Source organism: Sus scrofa, chromosome 7 (assembly GCF_054392235.1).
Source record: "Sus scrofa isolate SSC_HxYL_T2T_F1_AM1 chromosome 7, Sscrofa_HxYL_maternal_Yorkshire_Landrace_v2.0, whole genome shotgun sequence".
Lineage (NCBI taxonomy): Eukaryota > Metazoa > Chordata > Mammalia > Artiodactyla > Suidae > Sus > Sus scrofa.
Genome location: NC_139389.1, coordinates 16426285 through 16448835, shown reverse-complemented (window position 1 = coordinate 16448835; position 22551 = coordinate 16426285). Strand labels below are relative to the sequence as shown.

Genomic DNA, 22551 nt, shown 5'->3' with positions numbered 1-22551 from the left:
GATTTTCTACAAGATCACTCTGAAGTACAAATTAAGATTTTTGCTATCACTGAACTGAAGGCTCTCAAATTGTACCTGATTCTTCACTGTTCTAAAATTGGGTTATTTTAGAAAACCTGAAATACTAAGATTCTTGAGACAAACTGTGGGGCCAAAGCACCCTGATTATTTTTTTCTTACAATGGCTTGGAATTAACAGAAGAGTTATATGATGGGTTTTAGGTATCAACAAAAACCTGTGCTTCCTTTATCCTTAACACCCTGAAGAAAACAGGCTCCATCCTGGAGCTACCGTCTACACACGTCTGGAACACGTCTTGTCCTGTGAGCCTGACTACGTGAAAGCCGATGTATGTGACAACGGACTTCAGTTCGTTAATGGCACATCAGAAATAATGAGGAAATTAATATTCTCCACTGGAAAGAGAGTAACTTTGCTGATACTCATCTAAGTCTAAGACTTGGAATTATTAAGTCCAAAGAAGAACAGTTACTGACGTTTCAGGAATAAGTTCCAGAGATTTTAAAAATCTATCCATTGGCTTCTACAGTTGCCTTGCACAATCTCCTAATTGGGCTTTCTGATTTTTTTTTTTTTTTTTTTGGTCTTTTTAGGGGTGTACCTGCAGCATAGGGAAGTTCCGGGCTAGGGGTTGAATCAGAGCCACGTCTGTGACCGACACCACAGCTCAAGGCAACACTGGATCCTATCCCACTGAGGGGGGCCAGGGATTGAACCTGCATCCTCGTGGATACTAGTCGGGTTTGTTACCACTGAGCACAACAGGAACTTCACGGAACTCTATTTTATTTGCTCTCCACTGCACATACAATGAGCTTTCAAAAACAAACACATGGTCACTGCTCCTGAGGAGCTCCTTACCACCCACGGGACAGGCTAAGCCTATTTAAAGCAGCTTCTAAGCCCATCTTCATCTAAGTCTTGCCTCTGGCTCCTGACTCATCATCCATTGACAACAACCTACACCTGCAGGTTACCTTCCACACCACAAACAGGCACAAAACTGCAACACACCCTACTGCCTACATATCACGCATTTTAGGCTCATTAAAAATTGCACGTTTTTGTTACTGTCAGGTCTCTTCACAGGCTGCTCCTTCTAGGGAATCTGAGGCAGAGGGGAGCGACATGGAGGCAGGTCGGGAACTACAAGCTGCCAGGTGCTGGGGTGCATGGAGCCCCCTGGAAGGAACAGGAAGACCTGGGAGTGGAGGGAAAGGCAGGGGCTTCCCTGTGTGCTTGTGGGCAAGTGAATTCATTACTCTGAAATCCAGGTTCCTCACCAGGAAAATGACTATAAGAATGGTGCTTTTACTTGCCAAGAGTCGTGAGAATGAAATTAGGTCATATATAGGAAGTGCTCAGCACAAAGTCTGACATACACTGATTGCTATATAAACATTAATTCTTATTGTTATCTTTGTTAGGTCATTATTATGATTAGGCCTAAAGATGACTGTGCCTGTTGGGGAGCGTCAAGGATACGTTTTCACAGACCGGGGAACGAACATGTGTTCTCTAGGGGCATAAAGGACTGAAAGATCAATTAATCTAGCTGTCTCAGAAAGCCAGACGACGCCCTCAGATAAAGATATTCCAAAGCTGGCATTTTAGCTTACTATTGCTGCAGTGACAAATCACCCCAAACTCAGTGGCTTCAAACCACACAAAGTTATTACCTTATAGTTTGGGAAGCGAGAAGTCTAAAATGAGTCTCATGGGTTAAAATCAACATGTTTGGCAGTGCTGTGTTCCTTCTGGAATATCTATGGGGGAACTCGTTCCTGGCCTTTTCTGGTTTCTTGAGGCCATGTGCATTCCTCAGCTCCTGTCTTTGACCTTCAAAGCACATTACTCCAATCTCTGCTTCTGTTGTTATATCTCTTCCCTCAAACTGGGTCCTCCTTGCCTTCCTCTTATAAGAACCCTTATGATTACACTGAGCCCACTCAGGTAATCCACAATAATTTCTCCAATTCAGCTGCTTTAATGTAACCATCTCTTCAAAGTCCTTTTTACTCTGTAAAGTAACACATCCACAGGTTTGGGGATTCGGATGTGGACATCTTTGAGGCCCCTTATTCTCTTTTCCACTGTTGGTTTCAATGCCACCATTCCGAGCACCCCCAAACAACAAATTCAACTATTTTGTTTAATACTCCTGGTTCGCATTCAAGAAAAAGTCATTCCATTAACTGATTATACAAACAAAAAGTCATCAGATTCATAACAATGTAATAGGTGAAAGAATAGGGAAATGCAGGTAACATATTTAGACTAATGATCTAGAAAAGATAAATATCTGAAGTTTCTAAATATGATTTGAAAGGTGGCCTTAAAACCAAGTGATAGAGGATCAAAGATTATTTAGAGTTTCAAGGGGCCCAGAGATCATTAAAGTCAATTCTCCATTTGGGAAATGAATCTGTATAAAAACTCACACAAGGAAGGAGGTTCCCAGCCACCTCTCCAGACTCTGATCTGACTCATTCTTCCCTGTTACTGCAGAGTCATCACAAAAGACTCTGTTAAGGGAGCTGCTAAACTCTATAAAAACAGAATTATGGTCACATAAGAACTACCAAAAATGGAACTAAAAAGACATGATATGTCCAGAAAAAAAAAAAAAAAGAAAGAAATTTAAGAGACCTACTGAAGGAATCAAATACAATTAATTATGGAAGACTCCCCAAACATTCTTTCTGAAAAGAGAAGTCAAAATGGAAAGGATGTTGAGAAAAGGGGCTTCCCTCGAGGTATGCTTGGAAATCAACTTAGAATAAAATATCATGAACAATACAGAGTACAGAAACCCTTGAAAATATTTTTACCTCTCCCCCCCAAAGAAAAGTTTAATTTGAATATTGGAGACTGTGTAAAAAAATGTAATTATGCTATCGAGTAAGTTAAAAACGTCAGGATTCCTTCCATTAAGGCAACTTGATGTTCTCTAAAATATGGAGTTGGGAGTTCCTGTTGTGGCTCAGCAGAAATGAATCCAACTAGGAACCATGAGGTTGTGGCTTCGATCCCTGGCCTCGCTCAGTGGGTTAAGGATTTGGCGTTGCCGTGAGCTGTGGTGTAGGTCACAGATGCAGCTTGGATCTGGCGCTGCTGTGGCTGTGGTGTAGGCCGGCAGCAACAGCTCTGATTGGACCCCTAGCCTGGGGAACCTCCATATGCTGCAGGTGCGGCCCTGAAAAGACAAAAAGACAAAAATAAAATAAAATACTGACTTGTTAAACTTAGATCATACTCAGAAATAACAAAAGTTTTAAAACATTTAGAGAAAGTGACAAAGCTCTTTCTTGTCTGCTTTATTTTTCTGCTTTGCTTTTTAAAATAAAGAACTTGGGGGTTCTGCTTGTGGCTCAGTGGTAACAAACCAAACTAGCATCCATAAGGATGTGGGTTCGATCCCTGGCCTTGCTCAGTGGGTTAAGGATCTAGTGTGGCAGTGAGCTGTGGTATAGGTTGCAGATGTGACTTGAATCCTGCATTGTTGTGGCTGTGGCTATGGCTGGCAGCTACAGCTCTGATTTGACCCCTAGCCTGGGAATTTTCATATGCCACAGATTTGATTCTAAATATCAAAACAAAATAAAACAAAACAAAATTAATAATAACAAAAGATTCATAGGCAGCTAGATTTGGAAGAGCCACTGTATACCACTGTTTATAACATCTCTTACTCAACATCTATTCCAAGTGATCACTTCACCTTAGTTTGAATACCTCCAGTGAAAACTCACTCCCTCGTGGGGAAATCTACTGGGGACAGTTTCAGCAAAGCTGCCTTGCTCCATCCCAAGGACAGCCCTCTAGCCATCTCAGGAACACACACCCACACTCCTCAGAGCTGCAGCCTTGTTATCGCTACAGTAAATGTTCCAGAAACTGCAGTAAGAGAGGTATGATTCATTTATGCTAACATATACCTAAAAACATTATTTTAATCTTTGGTTTCAAGATGTATGACAAGCAAGCAGGTGGATTTAATATCACAATTTAACATTTTAAACCAGTATGAACTTTTCAAAAGCCACTCCTGTCACCTGAAAACTATTTTGTCCAGTCACAGGCCCCTTAAAATAAAGACTTCATTACAACTTCATTATTTTCTATTAAAATTTTCTTAAAAGCATAAGATTTACATATATTGATACCAGGAGTTATGTAAAAGTAGATATGAAGAAAGAGAAAAGCATACTGAAATTATTTTTTGTCAGTGATAGAGGAAGAACATTTTGGGGGCTTGATTTTAGCAGAAATAAAATATATTTAAGAAAACAATATATTTTTGCTAAGAGGCATTCAAAGGCAGAATAAAAAGCTATTGTTGGAAAGCAACCAATATTGTGCTCTTCTTCCAAAAATAGGTTAGAGTCTACTTTCATTGTTGATTTTTATTTTATTTTTTGAGGCAAGAAAATGGGAAACAAATTAGATAGGAAAAAAATTGCCCTCTATTTTGTAGCAGTGTATTATTTTAGTGAAGTCTAGTTGTGAAGCAGTTTCATAAAGTACCTATCACAGGGTAGACAACTGATAATTTTTGATAGATTTAAAAAAACCATAGAGAGTCAACACACATGATATATTATCCTCTTTTTGATGACAGGTCTCCAAATTTGCATGATACTTAGTTCCTTTTATTTGAGATTCTGATTTTTAGAGAGATGAAACTCTCCCAGCCTAAGTTTTTAACCTAGAGCGTAATTATAGAAATTTACAGAAGTACTGTTAGTTGAATTGTACCCCTCCCCTGCCTCAAAGGATATGCTGAAAACCCAACCCCCGGCACCTCAGAACGTGACTTTATTTGGAAAGAGGGTTACTGCAGGTGCAACTAGTTGAGATGAGGAGTAGGGTGGGTCCCTAATCTAAGATGACTGAGGCCCTTACAAAAAGACAGCCATGAGAAGACAGAGATGCAAAGGGTCACCATGTGACAATGAAGGTAGCCAATTAGTTACAAGCAAAGGAAAAATATCACCTGCAAACACCCAAAGCTAGTAAGAGGCAAAGAAGGATTCTCCTACGTGGTCCAGAGGAAGGAGGGGCCTGCCTTTGAACTTTAGTCTCTACAAGGGTAAGGCAATAGATTTCTGTTTTTTTGTTCTGTTTTGTTTTTTAAATGAAAAGAGCTATCAAGCCATAGAAAGACATGGAACAATCTTAAATGCATACTACTAAGTGCAATAAGCCAATATGAAAAGGCTGTAATTCTTTATGATTCCAACTATATGACATTCTGGAGAAGGTAAAACCATGAAGGCACTAAAAATAATCAGTGGTTGCCTGGTGTTGGGGGATGGGAGGGAGGGATAAACAGGAGAGCTCAGAGGATTTTTAGAGAAGTGAAACTATTCCGTATGATACGGTAATGGTAGATACATGTCTTTACACGTTTCTCCAAACCCATGGAATGTACAACATCAAGAGCGCAATGCACTGTAAACTACTGCCTTTGGGTGATAATGATGCGCCAATGTAGGCTAATTAAGGCAACCAATGTACCACTCTGGTGTGGGATGCTGCCATCAAGGGAGGGTTATGTGTCTGTGACAGAGTATATGGGAACTTTGTGTACATTCTATTCAAATTTGCTATGAACCTAAAATTGCTCTTAAATACAAAGTCTAAAAAAAAAAAAAAAAAACAAAAACAAAACAAAACAAAAAAAACAAAGGTACTGCCATGCCAGGATTGGGTGCTTAAGTCTGAAAATGTAAGGAAGATGCTAAGGGTATGTTTAAAAGAAAAAAGACCAGAGCAAGATAAAAAGCATCTGAAAGCTGATTTTATGCAATGAATTCCACTTCTGGCTAAGGCAAACAAGCTTGCATCAGACCTATAATATTGCCAAGAACAATTAGAAAAGGTGAGTAAAATTTTATTTATTTATTTATTTATTTTTTGTCTTTTTGCCTTTTTCTAGGGCTTCACCCGCAGCATATGGAGGTTCCCAGGCTAGGGATCTAATTGGAGCTACAGCTGCCAGCCTACACCACAGCCACAGCAACATGGGATCCAAGCCATATCTGTGACCTATACCATAGCTCATGGCCATGATGGATCTTTAAGCCACTGAGCGAGGCCAGGGATAGAACCTGCAACCTCATGGTTCCTAGTCGGATTCTTTAACCACTGAGCCACTACGGGAACTCCAAGGTGAGTAAAATTTATAATATGTACTATCTGAACATTCAAAAGCTACCAAGGTAGTGAGAACCCAAGGAATCTCAGAGAAAAGCTCAATATTTGACCAAATATTTCCGTTTTGGATAATTTATCAATTTTATAAAACTAAGAGGCTGATGGAGTTCCCGTCGTGGCGCAGTGGTTAACGAATCCGACTAGGAACCATGAGGTTGCAGGTTCGGTCCCTGCCCTTGCTCAGTGGGTTAACGATCCGGCGTTGCCGTGAGCTGTGGTGTAGGTTGCAGATGCGGCTCGGATCCTGCATTGCTGTGGCTCTGGCATAGGCCGGCGGCTACAGCTCCGATTCGACTCCTAGCCTGGGAACCTCCATATGCCGCGGGAGCGGCCTCCCCAAAAAAAATGGCAAAAAAAAAGACCAAAAAAAAAAAAAAAAAAAACAAAAAACTAAGAGGCTGAGAAACAATGTAGAGCTTTAAGCGTTCTCATGAGCCTGCAGAGACAAAAATTATAGTTGAAGACCTGCAGTAAAGAAAAGGCCCTGGTAACTACCACAGAATTTCAGTTGAGATCCTGAAGAGCTTCACTCAGTGGTATGTTGGATCAGGCTTTTTTACCAGCTCACAAGAACTGACTACATGCATCTCTTCCCAATCACATGATCAGTGATGTCACACTGGCCATCTGAAACTGACAACAGTGGAAGTATTTACACTATGGAAATTGACCAATGCTACCAGGCAGAACCCTTCCCACTGATTGTCTGTTGTTAAACACCAGCATAACACTGACTATCTTCAAAATGTAAGGGCAAGCCAGAAATAACCCGATCCTCAGAAAGACAGAAGAACGGTTTCAAAGTCACTCTCAGATCAATTCAAATAATCAGTCCTTAACTTAGAGTCTAGCAGAAACAAAATTAAATCCTCTCAGAAGACACTACAGTCTTGAACCTATAGTTTTGCTTTTTAAACAAACAATGGTCATCATTTAATTACAGTGATCATGTATGCTAAAAGAGAAGACAAATGATCAAAATCAAGATTAAAAAAAAGACAATACAAACAAGCCAACATTAAATCCAGATTGTGGAGAATTCAGTATGGGCTTTAAGATAAGTGAGCAAATATGTTAAAAAAAAAATACAGAGGAAAATATGAGGGATTTTGCCAAAACACCGAAATCTATGAAAAATAATCAAACTGAATTCTAGAAGTAAAAAATAAATTAACTAAAATTAGAAACTTCATTTTGAGTTTATTTTTGTGCACAATGTGAGGGTGTGTTCTAGTTTCACTGATTTGCATGTAGCTGTCCAGGCTTCCCAGGAATTCTTGCAGAAAAGAGTGTCTTTTTCCCATTTTATATTCCTGCCTCCTTTGTCAAAGATTAACTGACCATAGGTCTCTGGGTTTATTTCTGCATTCTCCATTCTGTTCCACTGGTCTGTATGTCTGTTTTGGTACCAGTACCATACTATCTTGATGACTGTGGCTTTGTAATATTGCCTGAAGTCTGGGAGAGTTATGCCTCCTGCTTGGTTTTTGTTCCTCAGAATTGCTTTGGCAATTCTGGGTCTTTTGTGGTTCCACATAAATTTTTATATTGTCTGTTCCAGTTCTGTGAAAAATGTCCTGGGTAATTTGGTAGGGATTACATTGAATCTGTAGATCGCTTTGGGTAGTATGGCCATTTTTACAATATTAATTTTTCCAACTCAAGAGCATGTACTGTTGGTGGCAATGTAAGCTGGTACAACCGCTATGGAGAACAGTATGGAGGTACCTCAGAAAACTATATATAGAACTACCATATGACCCAGCAATCCTACTGTTGGGCATATATCTGGACAAAACCTCCCTTAAAAAAGACACACACATCTGCATGTTCATTGCAGCACTAGTCACAATAGCCAAGACATGGAAACAACCCAAATGTCCATCGAAAGATGATTGGCTTAAGAAGATGTGGTATATATACACAATGGGATACTACTCAGCCATAAAAAAGAACAAAATAATGCCATTTGCAGCAACATGGATGGAACTAGAGACTCTCATATTGAGTGAAGTGAGTCAGAAAGAGAAAGATAAATACCATATGATATTGCTTATATCTGGAATCTAATATGTAGCACAAATGAATCTTTCCACAGAAAAGAAAATCATGGACTTGGAGAACAGACTTGTGGTTGCCTGGGGGAAGAGGAGGGAGTGGGAGCTTGGGGTTAATGGATGCAAACTATTGCTTTTGAAATGGATTAGCGATGAGATCCTGCTGTGTAGCACTGAGAACTATGTCTAGTCACTTATGAAGGAGCATGATAATGGGAGAAAAAAGAATGTATACATATATGTGTAACTGGGCCACCCTGCTGTACAGTAGAAAAAAATTGTATTGGGGAAACAACAGTTAAAAAAATTAAATTAAAAAAAAGCAACTTCATAGATGGCTTGATGGCAGATTAAAAACAGACAAAGAGAGGAATAGTAAACTAGAACAGGACTTCACAAATTTTAATGTCTACAGAAATCACCTGGAGGTGAAGATTATCAGTGAGGTCTGGGATAGGCTGGGGCCTGAAAGCCTGCATTTCTAGTAGCCTCATGGGTGGAGGGCAGTGCTGCTTCTCTAGGGACCACACAAGCCACTGCTACTGTCAGCCTCACCTGACTACTATCAGTAGCATGAAACTAGAAAAGAGGTGAGGAGAAAACATCCAGAAATGCAAAGAGAACAAAGAATGAAAATATAGAAGAGGATACATTAGACACTGGGGAACATAATGAAAATATCTAACATGTAATTGGAATCCCAGAAGAAAAGATGAGAGAATGGAGCAAAAGAAATACCTGAAAAGAGAATGGCTGATATTTTCCAAAGCTGAGGAAAGAGATCAGGGGAAAGCAAAGAAGCTCCAGGAATTCCAAGGAGGAAAAATACAAAGAAAAGTACTTAGCATGGGGTCATATCATAGAGATCTGATTTTTGTCTAACAGAGTAAATTCCAGTGAAATACAGAAAAGAGCCACAAAGTTTTGGAGAAACTTGTGCTTTCATGAATAAGAGAAGATGACTCAGAGGGCAGAACCAAGAAAGGGGAAAGCAAATATCAAATTAACAGTCTCAGGGATTATAGAGAGTGGGCACCTAGTGAAGTGGGGATGGGATGAGGGAGTTGTAGGGGCCATCTTAAAATTTTACTTACCACATTACATAATTCCATCAAACATTTAAGGAAAAAATAATACAAATTCTATATGAATTCTTCCAGCAAAATGTAGAGGATGGAATACTTCCCAATTCATTCAATGAGGCTAACGTTACTCTGATATAAAAACTAAGAAGATACTGTAAGAAAACTACAGATCAAAATCCTCCATGAAGAAAGATGTAGAAATTCTTCATAAAACTGTAGCAAACTGACTGAAACAATGTTTCAAAAATACTACACCATGACCAAGAGAAATTTATCTCAGGAATGCAAGGTTGGTTTAAATATTCAAAAATCATTTAATAGAGTTCACAATATTAACAGACCTAACACCAAAACCAAACCAAATCAAATAATTATTTCAATAGATGAAGACAAAGTGACAAGTTTACTTCCATTCATGATTAACACACACACACACACACACACACACAGACGCACACACACACACACACACGACAGATTAGGAAGAGAGGGACTTCCTTAACCCCAAAACTATAGTTAATTTTTATACTGAATGGTGAAATTATATAAACTCCCTTCCTTGAGTTAGGAAAGAAGATAAAGATACTCAGTTTTATTCAGTAGTGTACTAGAAGTTTTAGGTGATATGATAAGAAAAAGTAAAAGGTAAGAGGATTGAAAATCAAGAAACAGAACTGCAACTATCTGTAGACGACATAATTGTATACATAGAAAAATCAGAAGAAAAATCCTACAGAAAAACTAAATGAATTCGCAGCATAGTTGATGGTTGAAGGGTAAATATATTAAAATTAATTATATGTCTAAACAGTGATAACAATTAAAAATGACTAATTGTATCAAGGGAACACATATGTAGGAATAAAAAAAAATGATATACAAGGCTTGTATACAGAAAACCATAAAATATTACTGAGAGAAATTAAAGAAGATCAAAATAATGAAGAGATATCTTTCACTCAAAGACAGAAAACTTACTGTCAATTTCCTACAAAATCATCTATAGAATCTTACTGTCAATTTCCTACAAAATCATCTATAGAATCAATACAATCACAATTAAAATTTCATCAGGACTTTTTGGTGGAAGTTGACAAATTTGGAAAGTCAAAGGACCAATAATAGTCGGGGCAATTTTCAAGAAAAAAACCAAAAAACAGAATTGACATAGTTACACTGTAAATATCTAGACTTACTATAAAGCTAGAGTAATTAACTTTGTGATTTGGGGGAAAGGTCAACAGACCAAAGGAAGAGAATAAAGCTCCAGAACAGACTTGTGTGTAGAGACACTTGATTTAGGATAAAGGACACCAGACAGAGCAGTGGATAAAGGATGAGAAATTCTGTAAGTGGTGATGACTCAAATGGATATCCTCATTAAAAAAAAAAAGTCTTGACTATCACACTTCATACCTTAAACAAAAAGAAATTCCAGTTGGACTGAAGATCTAAAGGTAAAAGGCAAAAATCATAAAATTTCTAGAAGAATACATTGGGGGAGTTTCTTCACGGTAACATGGGGAAAGTAATCTTAGGACCCAAGAAGCTCTAATATAGAAAGAAAGAAATGGATACATTCTACATAAAATTATTAGTCTGTTCTTCAATAGGCGCCATTAAAAGAGTGAAAAGACTGGTTATGGGTGTATTTAAGTTACCATGACCAACAATGGAATTTTACCGAGAATATATAAATTCCTATAAAGGACAGGAAGGGAAGGGGAAGAAACAAAACAGGTAAGTCAAGAGATAAATGGGCAAAGGGCTGAATAGGCATTTCATGAAAAAGTATATCCAAATATACAATAAAAAATATTCAATATCAGTATTTTGACAGGGGGATATAAAAGCCACAATTAGATTACACTGCATTCCCATCAGAATGGCTACTAACAAAAACATAACAAAGCCAACTGTTGGCAAGGATACAGAGCTACTAGCATTTTTACATACATTCCTGTTGGAATTGTAAATTCAACTAATTAGGAAAACTTCTGGGCAGTATCTAGTAAAGTAGAACAACTGTATTTTCTATGACCCAGCAATTACATGCCTAGCTAAACACCCAGCAGAGATGTTCAAATACATGTGTCAAACAAAATATACAAATACAAATGTTGACAGCTGTATTAGTTGCAATAATAACAATGGAATGTTGAAAAGACCCAATGCTTCTTTCATGGATAAATTGTGATTTGCTTAAATGGGATATTACTTAGCAATGAAAATGGATGAGTTACAGCTACTAGCAAAAACAGATCAGTTTCACCAACACAAAGTTAAATTAAAAAAGCCGAACATTCAAACACTGATGAATTCTTTCATTTATATTAAGTTTAAAAACAGGTCAAATTAATGTGTCAGAATGAAGGATAGTGGTTTCTGTTAGGAAATGGGAGAGGATAGTAAACAGAAAGGCATGACGGGGGCCTCTGAGGTACTGGTAATGCTCTATTTCTTTTTTCTTTTTGTCCTTTTAGGGCCGCACCTGCAGCATGTGGAAGTTCCCAGGCTAGGGGTCAATCAAAGTTGTAGGTGTCAGCCTACACCAGAGACACAGCAATGAGGGATCCTGAACCACATCTGTGACCTACACCACAGCTCCTAGCTTAACCCACTGGGTGAGGCCAGGGATGAAACCCGTATCATCATGGATACTAGTCGGATTTGTTATTGCTGAGCCACTGTGGGAACTCCTAATGTTCTATTTCTTGATCAGACTGGAGGTTACATGGAATATTCACTTTATGAAAATGCACAGCTATATACTTTTCTGCAGGTATACTGGAGTTCAAAAAATGTTTTTATTAAAGAGGTTTAAAAAAGAATAAATTAGACTATAAGGAGACTAGAACGTTAGTTGCCAGCAGTGGGGGACAGAGAGAGCGGATGACCACAAAAAAGTACAAGGGAATTTTGAGCGGCTTATGGAACCATTCTCTGTCTTGATTGTGAGGGCAGTCACATTAGTGAATGCATTTATCAAAATTCAAAGTATTGTATGTTGAAAAGAGGTAATTTTACTGTATGCTTACTTTACCTCAATAAAAAACTAATTTAGATGTAAAAAGTAATGAGTTAACTTGACTTCTTTTTATGAAAATTTAATGGTAGTACACGACTTGTTTCAGTAGAAATAAAGTGGCAAATTTTCAGTGAAAAAAAGTCTACTTCTACTTAAGGCTTATCACCATTTTTTTCATCTTTAGCCAATGAATCTAGAAACTAAATATTTGTTTGAGGTCATTAATTTCTGGGACATTCTGGGAAACAGTTCTCCTTAAGGGGATCTCAAACTTTTTTACATTTTAGGTCATCTATGAACATATAAAGATGAAATTAAATTGAGGTTCACTGTGAGAGCAACACCCATCTGAAACAGACACACAGACAGAGAGCAAACATCAATTGTATCCCATAGACAGGCAGAAAAAGTATGGGACTCTCTAGTAAATTACAAGTTGTGAAAAGGGTCTCTTAAGCAGGGAAGCCTCCGCTGCTCACAGGTATTTAAATTTTGTCTTATTTTGAAACATTTAAGGATTTATAAACACAGGTAGTAGTAAATAGCAGTAAAATGTTTTTCTCAGTATCATCTGAACATCAGTCTTCAAGAGGAAATAAAAGGTGATATTTTATTGCTCAAAGCCATTTAATGTACCCAAGATTGCCCTGCCTCTGACCCCAAATGGAAAAAAAACCACTCTAGATTTTGTAACTTAAGGGTTACACCATGAGCCAGTTGTGTTAAAGTAGGCAACACAGCTGCATTTTTATAGCTATTGGCTAAATATAATACTTTACAAGAAAAGTATCTTACCACTTGTGCTGGAACTTGTTCCATTTTTGCAGCAGGAGTTCCTGGTCTTGGGTAAAACTGGTTAATAAAGAGGCTTGGAAATTTGTATTCTTCAACAAGTTTCACTGTTTCTTGAAAATCCTGGTCTGTTTCTCCAGGAAAACCACAGATAATATCTGTAGCAATGGTTATTCCAGGAACTCTAGAAAATAATAAGACAAAAATTTACAAAGCTGAATACAATCCATAATTATTCTACTTCCTTGACATTTTAAATACCACTTGGCTTTGAAAATTAAATTTTATTTTTAGCAAAGGGACACTGGCAAATAGATTTTAAATGCCCTCGATACTAAAAGTTTATGGAAAACATGGCCTCCTATCATCCTTGAGAGATACCTGTTTTTATTTCTTTCAGATGTTTCTTTGTCCTTTCTTCTTTGTCCTTTCTTCTTTGTCCTGTTTTCATATTGATGCCTACTCTGCTATTTCTAGATATAGTGACTGTTAGGTAATATTTGCTGACTTCAGTGAGCATTTAGCTCTTTAAACTATTCTATCCCTCCCCTCTCAATACAGCCCCTGCTCAACTTTTAGTTAAATTAATAATATTAATAGTATTTCCGTGGGTGTAAAAGCTAAGATATTGTTCACTACACAGCCAACTGGCATACTATCAGTAAGTGTTCTTTTACCACATTTACTATTTTCTAGAGTTAATAATTCTCTCCTTTAAAAAAAGAAAAAGCTTAGTATTCTATGTCCCTATGTAAATGTTTTCCAGAAGCTCCATCAGTTCTATCAAAAACCAAATATTATTTTCTAAATACTCAGTGTATTATATAATTCACCAGTTCCATTTTTCTCTCTGGAAGCCCACTCTTTCCTTCTTTAAGTTGTGTTGCTTTCATAGTGAACTGGCTGTCATCCCTGAATGATGTTCTTTGGTCTCTCTTTTCCCTGAATCCTGTGTCTTTAATTCTTGATTATTCTATTTTCAATTCTGCTGCAGTATTCTTTCAGAACTTGCAGAAGCTTCATCAAAAGGAGTGTCAGGCAAATTTTGCTGTTCTTGTCTTAGCATCTCTGAACACATCTTAATCCACACAACAGATATCAGTGTGGCTGCATAGCATAGCACTCCAAAATGAAAAGAATTAGCCATTAGAATTTTGTATTGTTCTCCCCCCCACCCCCGAAGCTGGCAAGGTTGCTGAGATGTCCAGATTTACACTAATGCAAACTTCTTTACATGTGCCCCAATCTTTTTGAAAGCTTTCAGAATGTTAATTTTTTTTCAATGTTTTTAAACTCCAAGAAAATACATCTTAGATTAAGTACTTAAATACCTGTAGAGGGTATAATCTAAGAGACTCATAGTCTTTAGAAATTTTCTGTTATTTTTAAGTCATTTTTCTCTCTCAGCAACTTCTCTCCATCAAATGTTGAAACTATCGGATTGACCCTTTAAGCTTTTTCACTCTTATTTTCCATCTGGTCCTTCTGTACCATTTTCTGAAAGATTTATTGAGTTCATCTTCCAATGCTTTTTTTGAAAAAAAAATTAATTGAATATCATATTTTAAACTTCTAGGAGCTCTTTCTCCTTTTCTTACTATACATTTTTTTTTTAACACAGCTTAGTGATTTTTTAGAGATGCAACATCTTTTCTTAACTCTTTGAGGATATCAATTAAAGATTTTCACAATTTTTCCTCTGCTTAATACAACTGTATCTATTTCCTCCAGGTTCTTGGTCCCTCTCATTCTTGCTTGAGACTTGCCATAATAAATAGTGATCTTAAAGAGTAAAGCACTGAAAGCTTTTCATTCGAATGACTGGGTGGCAAGCTGCCTTTGTTTTTCATAGGGCCCAAATGTCAACATCTTGGAAGACGTTTCTCTCTGGCCATTGAGTTTCTTTGTAAGTATGCTAGGATAGTCTGTGTGAAAGAATGAAAAAGTTTATTTAAAAAAAATTAGTTTCTTGATTTCTTAGTCTCATCTAGCTATTAATTGGACTGAATTTTTAATTAATAAGGGAAGTTCCAAGGTCTGGGCTTTTCTCTGTGATGATAAATGGAAAAAGAGGCAACATACGTAGAGAAAGTAAGGTAGAGTATATTTGGAAAAAACTGTTTTTTTTTCAATTTTTATTGTGATATAAAAATATTTTTTCTCACTGATGGGTAATTATCAAAATTAGTCTTGCAAATCATAAAAAATATGCTTTTGCAGTAAGTTGTAAATAAAATGTCTATTTCTAAAGCATGCAAAAGGAAAAAAATTATGTCAATAACTTCAATTAGTAAATTTTTACAGCTGACATACAACTACTTCTGAACAAAAAAGATCCACAACTAAAAATAAAAGTGATGGATCACAGCAGAAATGAAAGGAAAGAGTCCATCTCCCCTAGGAAATTAATTAAAAAAAAATCTGAGAAATTGTCTGTGAAACACTGCAGAGGCAGACAATTGGTTATTGTCTCAGGCTATGAATTGGAATGAACTTGGCACTAGACTGTGGGGTATTCCCAAAGGAAAGTACCTTACTGATCCTCTCCCCTCACCCCTATCCTTCTTGATCTACTATAGCTGAGTAGAGGATCATAACAACACCTGCTTACTTTGGCCTTAAAGTCCACAGTGAAAAAGAAAAGACAAAACTTCACAGGAGTTATCACAGATGTTAAGCAAGGTGTTATTCAATGTGTAAATATATTTGATGATCTACGCAAAATCTTGACTGATAATAGGGGAAGGGGTAGAACACTATGAATTAGTGAAAGATCTAAGTTCGTATTTAAATGAAAAAGTAGTTTAAGTTTCAAAGTATGTAAGAATATAAACTGATTACCCATAAAATGTTTTTGTAGTGGAGACTACACTTAAATGTTGAAGCTCATCTATACATTGATTGTGTATATGCCAATCATGCTACTTAGGTGCTTCAAAATAACTGGGTTCCTTAGGTGAACCAAATAAAAAAATCTCATATTTACACTGTTAACTTGCTCGGTAAATAATTCTCCTCGGTACTAAGAAATTCAAAAAATGTTTGAAGTGAACCAAATTCTAAACTAATTGCACAAAGTTTAAGTAGCTATGAGGAAATTTCAATGGGTGTAAAACAGAATATTAATCTAAATATTTAATATGCTAGTTGTGAGTAAATGCTGTTTCTGAGATGCTATGAATTTTCATACTACCAAAATTTTTAAAAATGATCATTCCCACAAATTTATTGAAGCTGTGAGTCGAACAAATATAATTACTATTTATTACATCTTTTTAAAATTTAAAAGACCTTCTATATTTACATTTTCATAGCAGTATTAATTCTAAAAGTGATGAAAATGAAAATGTTCAATTAGCTTAAATAAGAGAAATTTTCACCCTTTTTTCTCTGACTTATACTATTTATTTGAAAAAAGGGTTCATTAAATAACTTGGGAATGGCATTAATGAGAAAGATTCCAATTAGGCATATGCCTTGATCGGGCTATGATCAATTATGAACATCTATCAGGGATATGTGAGGAGAGCACTACCTATTGCTGGCCCTGGGCTAAGATTTAAGAAAAGTCCCAAATATTTAAAAATACTTAGTTATTTACCTTGAATAAAAATACATACATATATACACTCCATACTAGATCTGAAATACTACTAAAGATGTTTTGCTTTAATTCATCTCAAGATTTTCACTTGCAATTTGGCAAAAACATAAAAAGGATGATTTTATTTCATTCTCTAGATCAATAAATCATAAGCTTCAAATTCCACATGTGAAAAAATAAGACTATCATACATGCTATTTATCTCAAAAGAAAGAAGTAAAAACCATCAGAAAAAGGATCAGACCTATTAAAATTATTAGGCATAAACAAAACACATGATTAAATGAAATATTTTGTAGTGCTATGGTAATTAATTCTCGGATAATTACTCTATACTTTCAGGAAAGCTAAAGTGGAAATAGGGAGGAGGGGAAATATTGACCCGAATGAAAATAAAAACATGACATATCTAAGTAAATGAGATGCAGCTAAAGCCGTGTTTAGGAAGGACTTTATGGATATAAATGTCTGTGTTAAAAAGAGATACACTCCATAATCTAAGCTTCCATCTTAAGTTAAAAAAGAGGAGCAAGACTTCCCTTGTGGCTCAGTGGGTTAAGGATCCGGCACTGTTACTGGTGTGGCTCTGGTTACAGCTGTGGTATATATGAGTTCATTCCCTAACCTGGGAACTTCTGCATGGCACAGGTGTGGCCAAAAAAATTAAAAATAAAAAAAATTAATAAAAGCGCTTTAAAACTTTTTTTTTAAAAAAGAGCCAATCAAACCCAAGGTAAGACAAAGGAAGGAAATGATAAAGGTAAAAGAAGAAATCAATGAAATAGAAAATAGAGAAAAAACAATAAAAGTAAAGGTGTACCTCTGAAAAAACCTAATAAAATTACTAAGTACATTCTTTTCTCAGTCTACTACTACTAACTAGCTAGTCTGAGAAAAGAAGACACAAATGACCAACTTCAGGCATGATGAAGGAAACAGCTCTATAAATGCTCTCAACATTAAAATAATAACTGCTATATTATAAGCGATTTATACCAATAAATTAGAAACTCAGATGAAATGGGCAAATTCTTTATAGGCAATGTATTATAAAAACTGACTCAAGAAGAAAAAGAAAATCTGGATAGCCTTTAACTATCACAAAAATTGAATTTATAATTAAAAATCATGATGCCAAAGGAAACAACACAAAACAACCCAGGCCCAGATAGCTTCACATTTAAGAGAGAATAAAATCAACTCTACAGAGATTATTTTATTTAATTTTACTTTACTGAACTTTATTTTATTTTATATTTTTAGGGCCACACGTGCACCATATGGAAGTTCCCAGGCCATGGGTCCAATCACAGCTGTCAGCCTATGTCACAGCCACAACACCACCAGATCCAAGCTGTGTCTGCAACCTACACTGCAGCTCATGGCAATGCTGAATTCTTAACCCACTGAGCAAGGCCAGGGATTGAACCTGCATCCTCATGGATACTAGTCAGGCTCGTTACCCTGCTGAGCCATGACAGGAACTTCCTACAGAAACTATTTCAGGAGTTCCGTCGTGGCTCAGTGGTTAATGAATCCAACTAGGAACCATGAGGTTGCAGGTTTGATCACTGGCCTCACTCAGTGGGTTAAGGATCCAGCATTGCTGTGAGTTGTGATGTAGGTTGCAGATGCAGCTCGGATCCTGTGTTGCTGTGGCTCTGGTGCAGGCTGGCGGTTACAGCTCTGATTAGACCCCTAACCTGGGAACCTCCAATGCCGCAGAAGCAGCCCTAGAAAAGGCAAAAAGACAAAAAAAGAAAAAAAAGAAAGAAACTATTTCAAAGACAGATGAGAAACTCATTATATAAGACTAGCAGTAGCCTATATGAAAACTAGAGAAAGAGACAGAATTCATTCCTGACCAATAATTTTCATGAACACAGAGACAAAAATTCTTAACAAAATATTAGCAAAAAGAACACTGAAACATATAAAAAGTATTGTATATCATGACCACATTTTTAACCTCCGGAAAACAAGGGTTGGTTTGACATGCAAGTATCAACACAAAAAGCCATATTAAAAGAATAAAGAATAAAAACCCCATAGTGATCTTATTAGTACATGTAGAAAACTCAGATTACAAATCCAACATCCATTCATGATAAAAACTCTCAGTAAACAAGGAATAGAAGTAAACTATTGCAAACTGATAAAGGGTCTATAGCTATTATATTTACTGATAAAGACTAAATGCTTTTCCATTAAGAATATAACAAGGCAAAGATTTCTGTTCTCACTTCTTCAACACATTATTGAAGGTTTTAATCAGTGCAGGAAGGCAAGAGAAAGAAATTAAAGGCACAGAGATTGAAAAGAAAGTTTTTGGTTTTTTTTTTGCAGGTGACATAATCTTATATATAGAAAATCTAAGGAATCTAATGAACCTACTAGAATAAGTGAGTTTATCAAAGTTAAAGATCAACATACGAAAATCAATTGTATTTTCATATATTAGTAATGAATAATCAGAATATGAAATCAAGAAAAAAATTCCATTCACAATAGCATAAAAATACTTAATAAATTTGAACACAGAAACATAATTTAAAGAGACTGTCCTAAAATTTGCTGAGAAAAATTAAAAATAGCTAAATAAATTGAAAAATACATAATTTTCACAGAGAAGATTTTACTATTGTTAAGATGGGAAGTCTCTTCAAATTCATATTTAAGTCAATCCAACTACTATCAAAACATCACAATGCTTTGCTATAGAAAACACTGACAAGCTGATTCTAAGATGTATATGGGAAAAAAAAACCCAAATGGGAGTTCCCACTGTAGCTCAGCAGAAATGAACCTGACTAGTATCCACGAGAATGCAGGTTCAATCCCTGGCCTTGCCCATTGGGTTAAGGATCCAATGATGCTGCGAGCTGTAGTGTAGTTCGTAGAGGTGGCTGGGATCTGGCATTTCTCTGGCTGTGCTGGAGGCTGACAGCTGTACCTCTGATTCGATCCCCAGCCTGAGAACTTCCGTATGCTACACCTGTGGCCCTAAAAACCAAAATAAATAAATAAATAAAATTTATATGGAAATACAAAGGACAAATAGCCAAAACAATTTTGAAAAAGAACAAAGTTAGTGGAATGGACAAATCTGACTTAAAGACTTATTACAAAGCTACAATAATCAAGACAGTATGGCAGCAGTATACAGAAAGATCAGTGGAATAACACAGAGAATCCAAAGTTGTACCCATACATTTATGGTTAATTCTCAACAAAATAGCCAAGGCAATTCAGTGAGGGCAGGAGTCAGTGTTTTCAATAAATGGTGCTAGAGAGATTGGAGTAATTCTAGCTCTTATATTTATACCTGTGATTCATATGAAAGTATTTTTGTGTATGATGTAAGGTAAGGGTCTAGTACACAAAAGTACCTTCATATGAATCAAAGGTATAAATGTAAGAGCTAGAATTAATAAACTTCCAGGAAAAAACATTTGTGACCTGAGTGAGGCAAAGATTTCTGAGCTATAAAAACACTACCAAAAGCACAATATGTTAAGAGAAAAATTGGACAGAATGATACATTATATTTATTGAAAAGACACAATTAAGAAGCCAAAGACTGGGAAAAAGTATTTAAAAATCATAGACTTGGGAGTTCCCGTCATGGCGCAGTGGTTAACGAATCCGACTAGGAACCATGAGGTTGCGGGTTCGGTCCCTGCCCTTGCTCAGTGGGTTAACGATCCGGCGTTGCCGTGAGCTGTGGTGTAGGTTGCAGACGCGGCTCGGATCCTGCGTTGCTGTGGCTCTGGCATAGGCCGGTGGCTACAGCTCCGATTGGACCCCTAGCCTGGGAACCTCCATATGCCGCGGGAGCGGCCCAAGAAATAGCAACAACAACAACAACAACAACAACAACAACAAAAGACAAAAAAGACAAAAGACAAAAAAAAAAAAAAAAATCATAGACTTGGAAAGTATTTAAAATTTAAAAATTTCAAAGTATTTAAAAAGTACAGACTGGAAAAAGTATTTTAAAATGACACATATCTGGTTAAAAGATAATACACAAAATATATTAAGAACTCTTATAGCTCACTAACTAGATGACAACACAACTGTATGATGGACAAAGGATTTTAACCCTTCACTAAAGAAGAAATATGAATAGCTAATAAATGCATTAAAAATTGCCCAACATCATTAGTAACCAGGGCAATGCAAGTTAAAACCATGTAAGATGCCACATACCCAGGAGAATGGCTATATTGAAAAAAACACTAGAAAACAACAGGCATTGATGTGTATATCGAGAAACTGAAACCCTTACCCATTATAGGTGGGAATTTAAAATGATGCAGTTACTTTGCAAAACAGTTTGGCAGTTTCTTAAAAAGTTAAACACACACCTACTGTGAGACTAAGACAGTCTACTCTTAGCTACCCAAGAGACATTAAAATATATGTCCACGCAAAGACTTGCACAAGGAGTTTTACAGCAGCATTCTTTATGGCTCCAAACTGGAAATAGTCCAAATGTCTATCAACTGGTGAATGGATAAACAAAATGCGACATATCCACACAATGGAAATTTACTTACAAATAAAAGAGAACCAACTAATGATACATGCACCAACATGGACGAACCATGAAAACATTCTTAAGTAAAGGAAGGAAGGCAGACACAAAGGATTACTTATTGTTTCCATTTATATGAAATTCTTACAAGAAGCAAAACTAGACTAGAGAGAGAAAACAGATCAGTGGTTGCCTGGGGCTGCGAGCAGAGATTCACTCCAAACAGGCATTAAGGAACTTTCTGTCACAACTAAAGCATTTGCAAACTGGATTGTGACAATGGTGGCACACATGTACGCATTTATCAAAAGTCTTCAAAAATAAACTTACACTGGGTGCATACTGGATGGCATCTGAATTATACCCGCGACATGCCTCTTAAAAGTGAAAAAGCCACAACAAAACCAAAAACATCTTTCTGAAGACAGAGAGACAGCAGGAATCCTCTGTAACACACTTTCTTGTAACAAGTCCTAAGAGCTGAACTTTTGACAGGGTGCAGAATTAAATATGGCCAAATAGGTGGAAAAGGCAAAAGTTAATAACAGGTAAGGTTAAGGCCAAAAGGAAATTATGTCCAGAGCATGTTCTCATGAAGGACTAGAAGGAGGAAAACTTGCACCTATTTCCCAACTACCAATTTAGGTAAGACAACAAGGAATTATTTCATACTGAAAGAGGAACTGTGGGGAGAAACAAGATAACGTCTTCAAATACATTTTTAAAAAAATTTCAGCAGCTTTAAATTTATTTTCCTAATTTTATGAAAAAATTATTAAAGGACATGGGCTGAAAACAGTTTAAAAAGTCCTGGAACATCTACATAAGGGTTGAAAAGCCACAATGAGTCGCTAGGACAAAGAAAGACTAGTGTGTGGAGTTCTCATCATGGCTCAGTGCTTAAGGGACCCAACAAGCATCCATGAGGACGTGGGTTCGATCCCTGGCCTTGCTCGGTGGGTTAAGGATCTGGCGTTGCTGTGAGCTGTGGGGTAGGTCGCAGATGGCTTGGATCCCTCATTGCTGTGGCTCTGGCTTGGGCCGGGGGCTACAGCTCTGATTTGACTCCTAGCCTGGGAACTTCCATGTGCCCATATGCTGCGGGTGTGGCTCTAAAAAGACAAAAAAAGAAAAGAAAAAAAGAAAAGAAAAGAAAAGAAAAAAAGACTAGTGTGGCTTGGGAGTCTATCCCTAATCTTTTCAT

The 22551-nt window shown here is 36.7% G+C and overlaps 1 protein-coding gene across 50 annotated transcripts in view; it reads right to left on the bottom strand.

Moving 5' to 3' along the window:
- The window catches only part of CDKAL1 (CDK5 regulatory subunit associated protein 1 like 1), a 951913-nt gene that overhangs the window by 444563 nt on the left and 484799 nt on the right, over window positions 1–22551 (bottom strand). For 47 of the 50 annotated variants that reach the window (XR_014809698.1, XR_014809711.1, XR_014809714.1 and 44 more), the window contains one exon: window positions 13207–13387. Coding sequence is in view for 34 of the 50 variants with exons in the window: in XM_005665623.4 (XP_005665680.2) it covers window positions 13207–13387 (181 nt within the window). In the remaining 16 variants the exon portion in view is untranslated. Of the gene's footprint in view, window positions 1–13206; window positions 13388–18021; window positions 19811–22551 lie in introns of those variants that run through there. The other 3 variants (XM_084967543.1, XM_084967541.1, XM_084967542.1) reach the window with 1 other exon arrangement.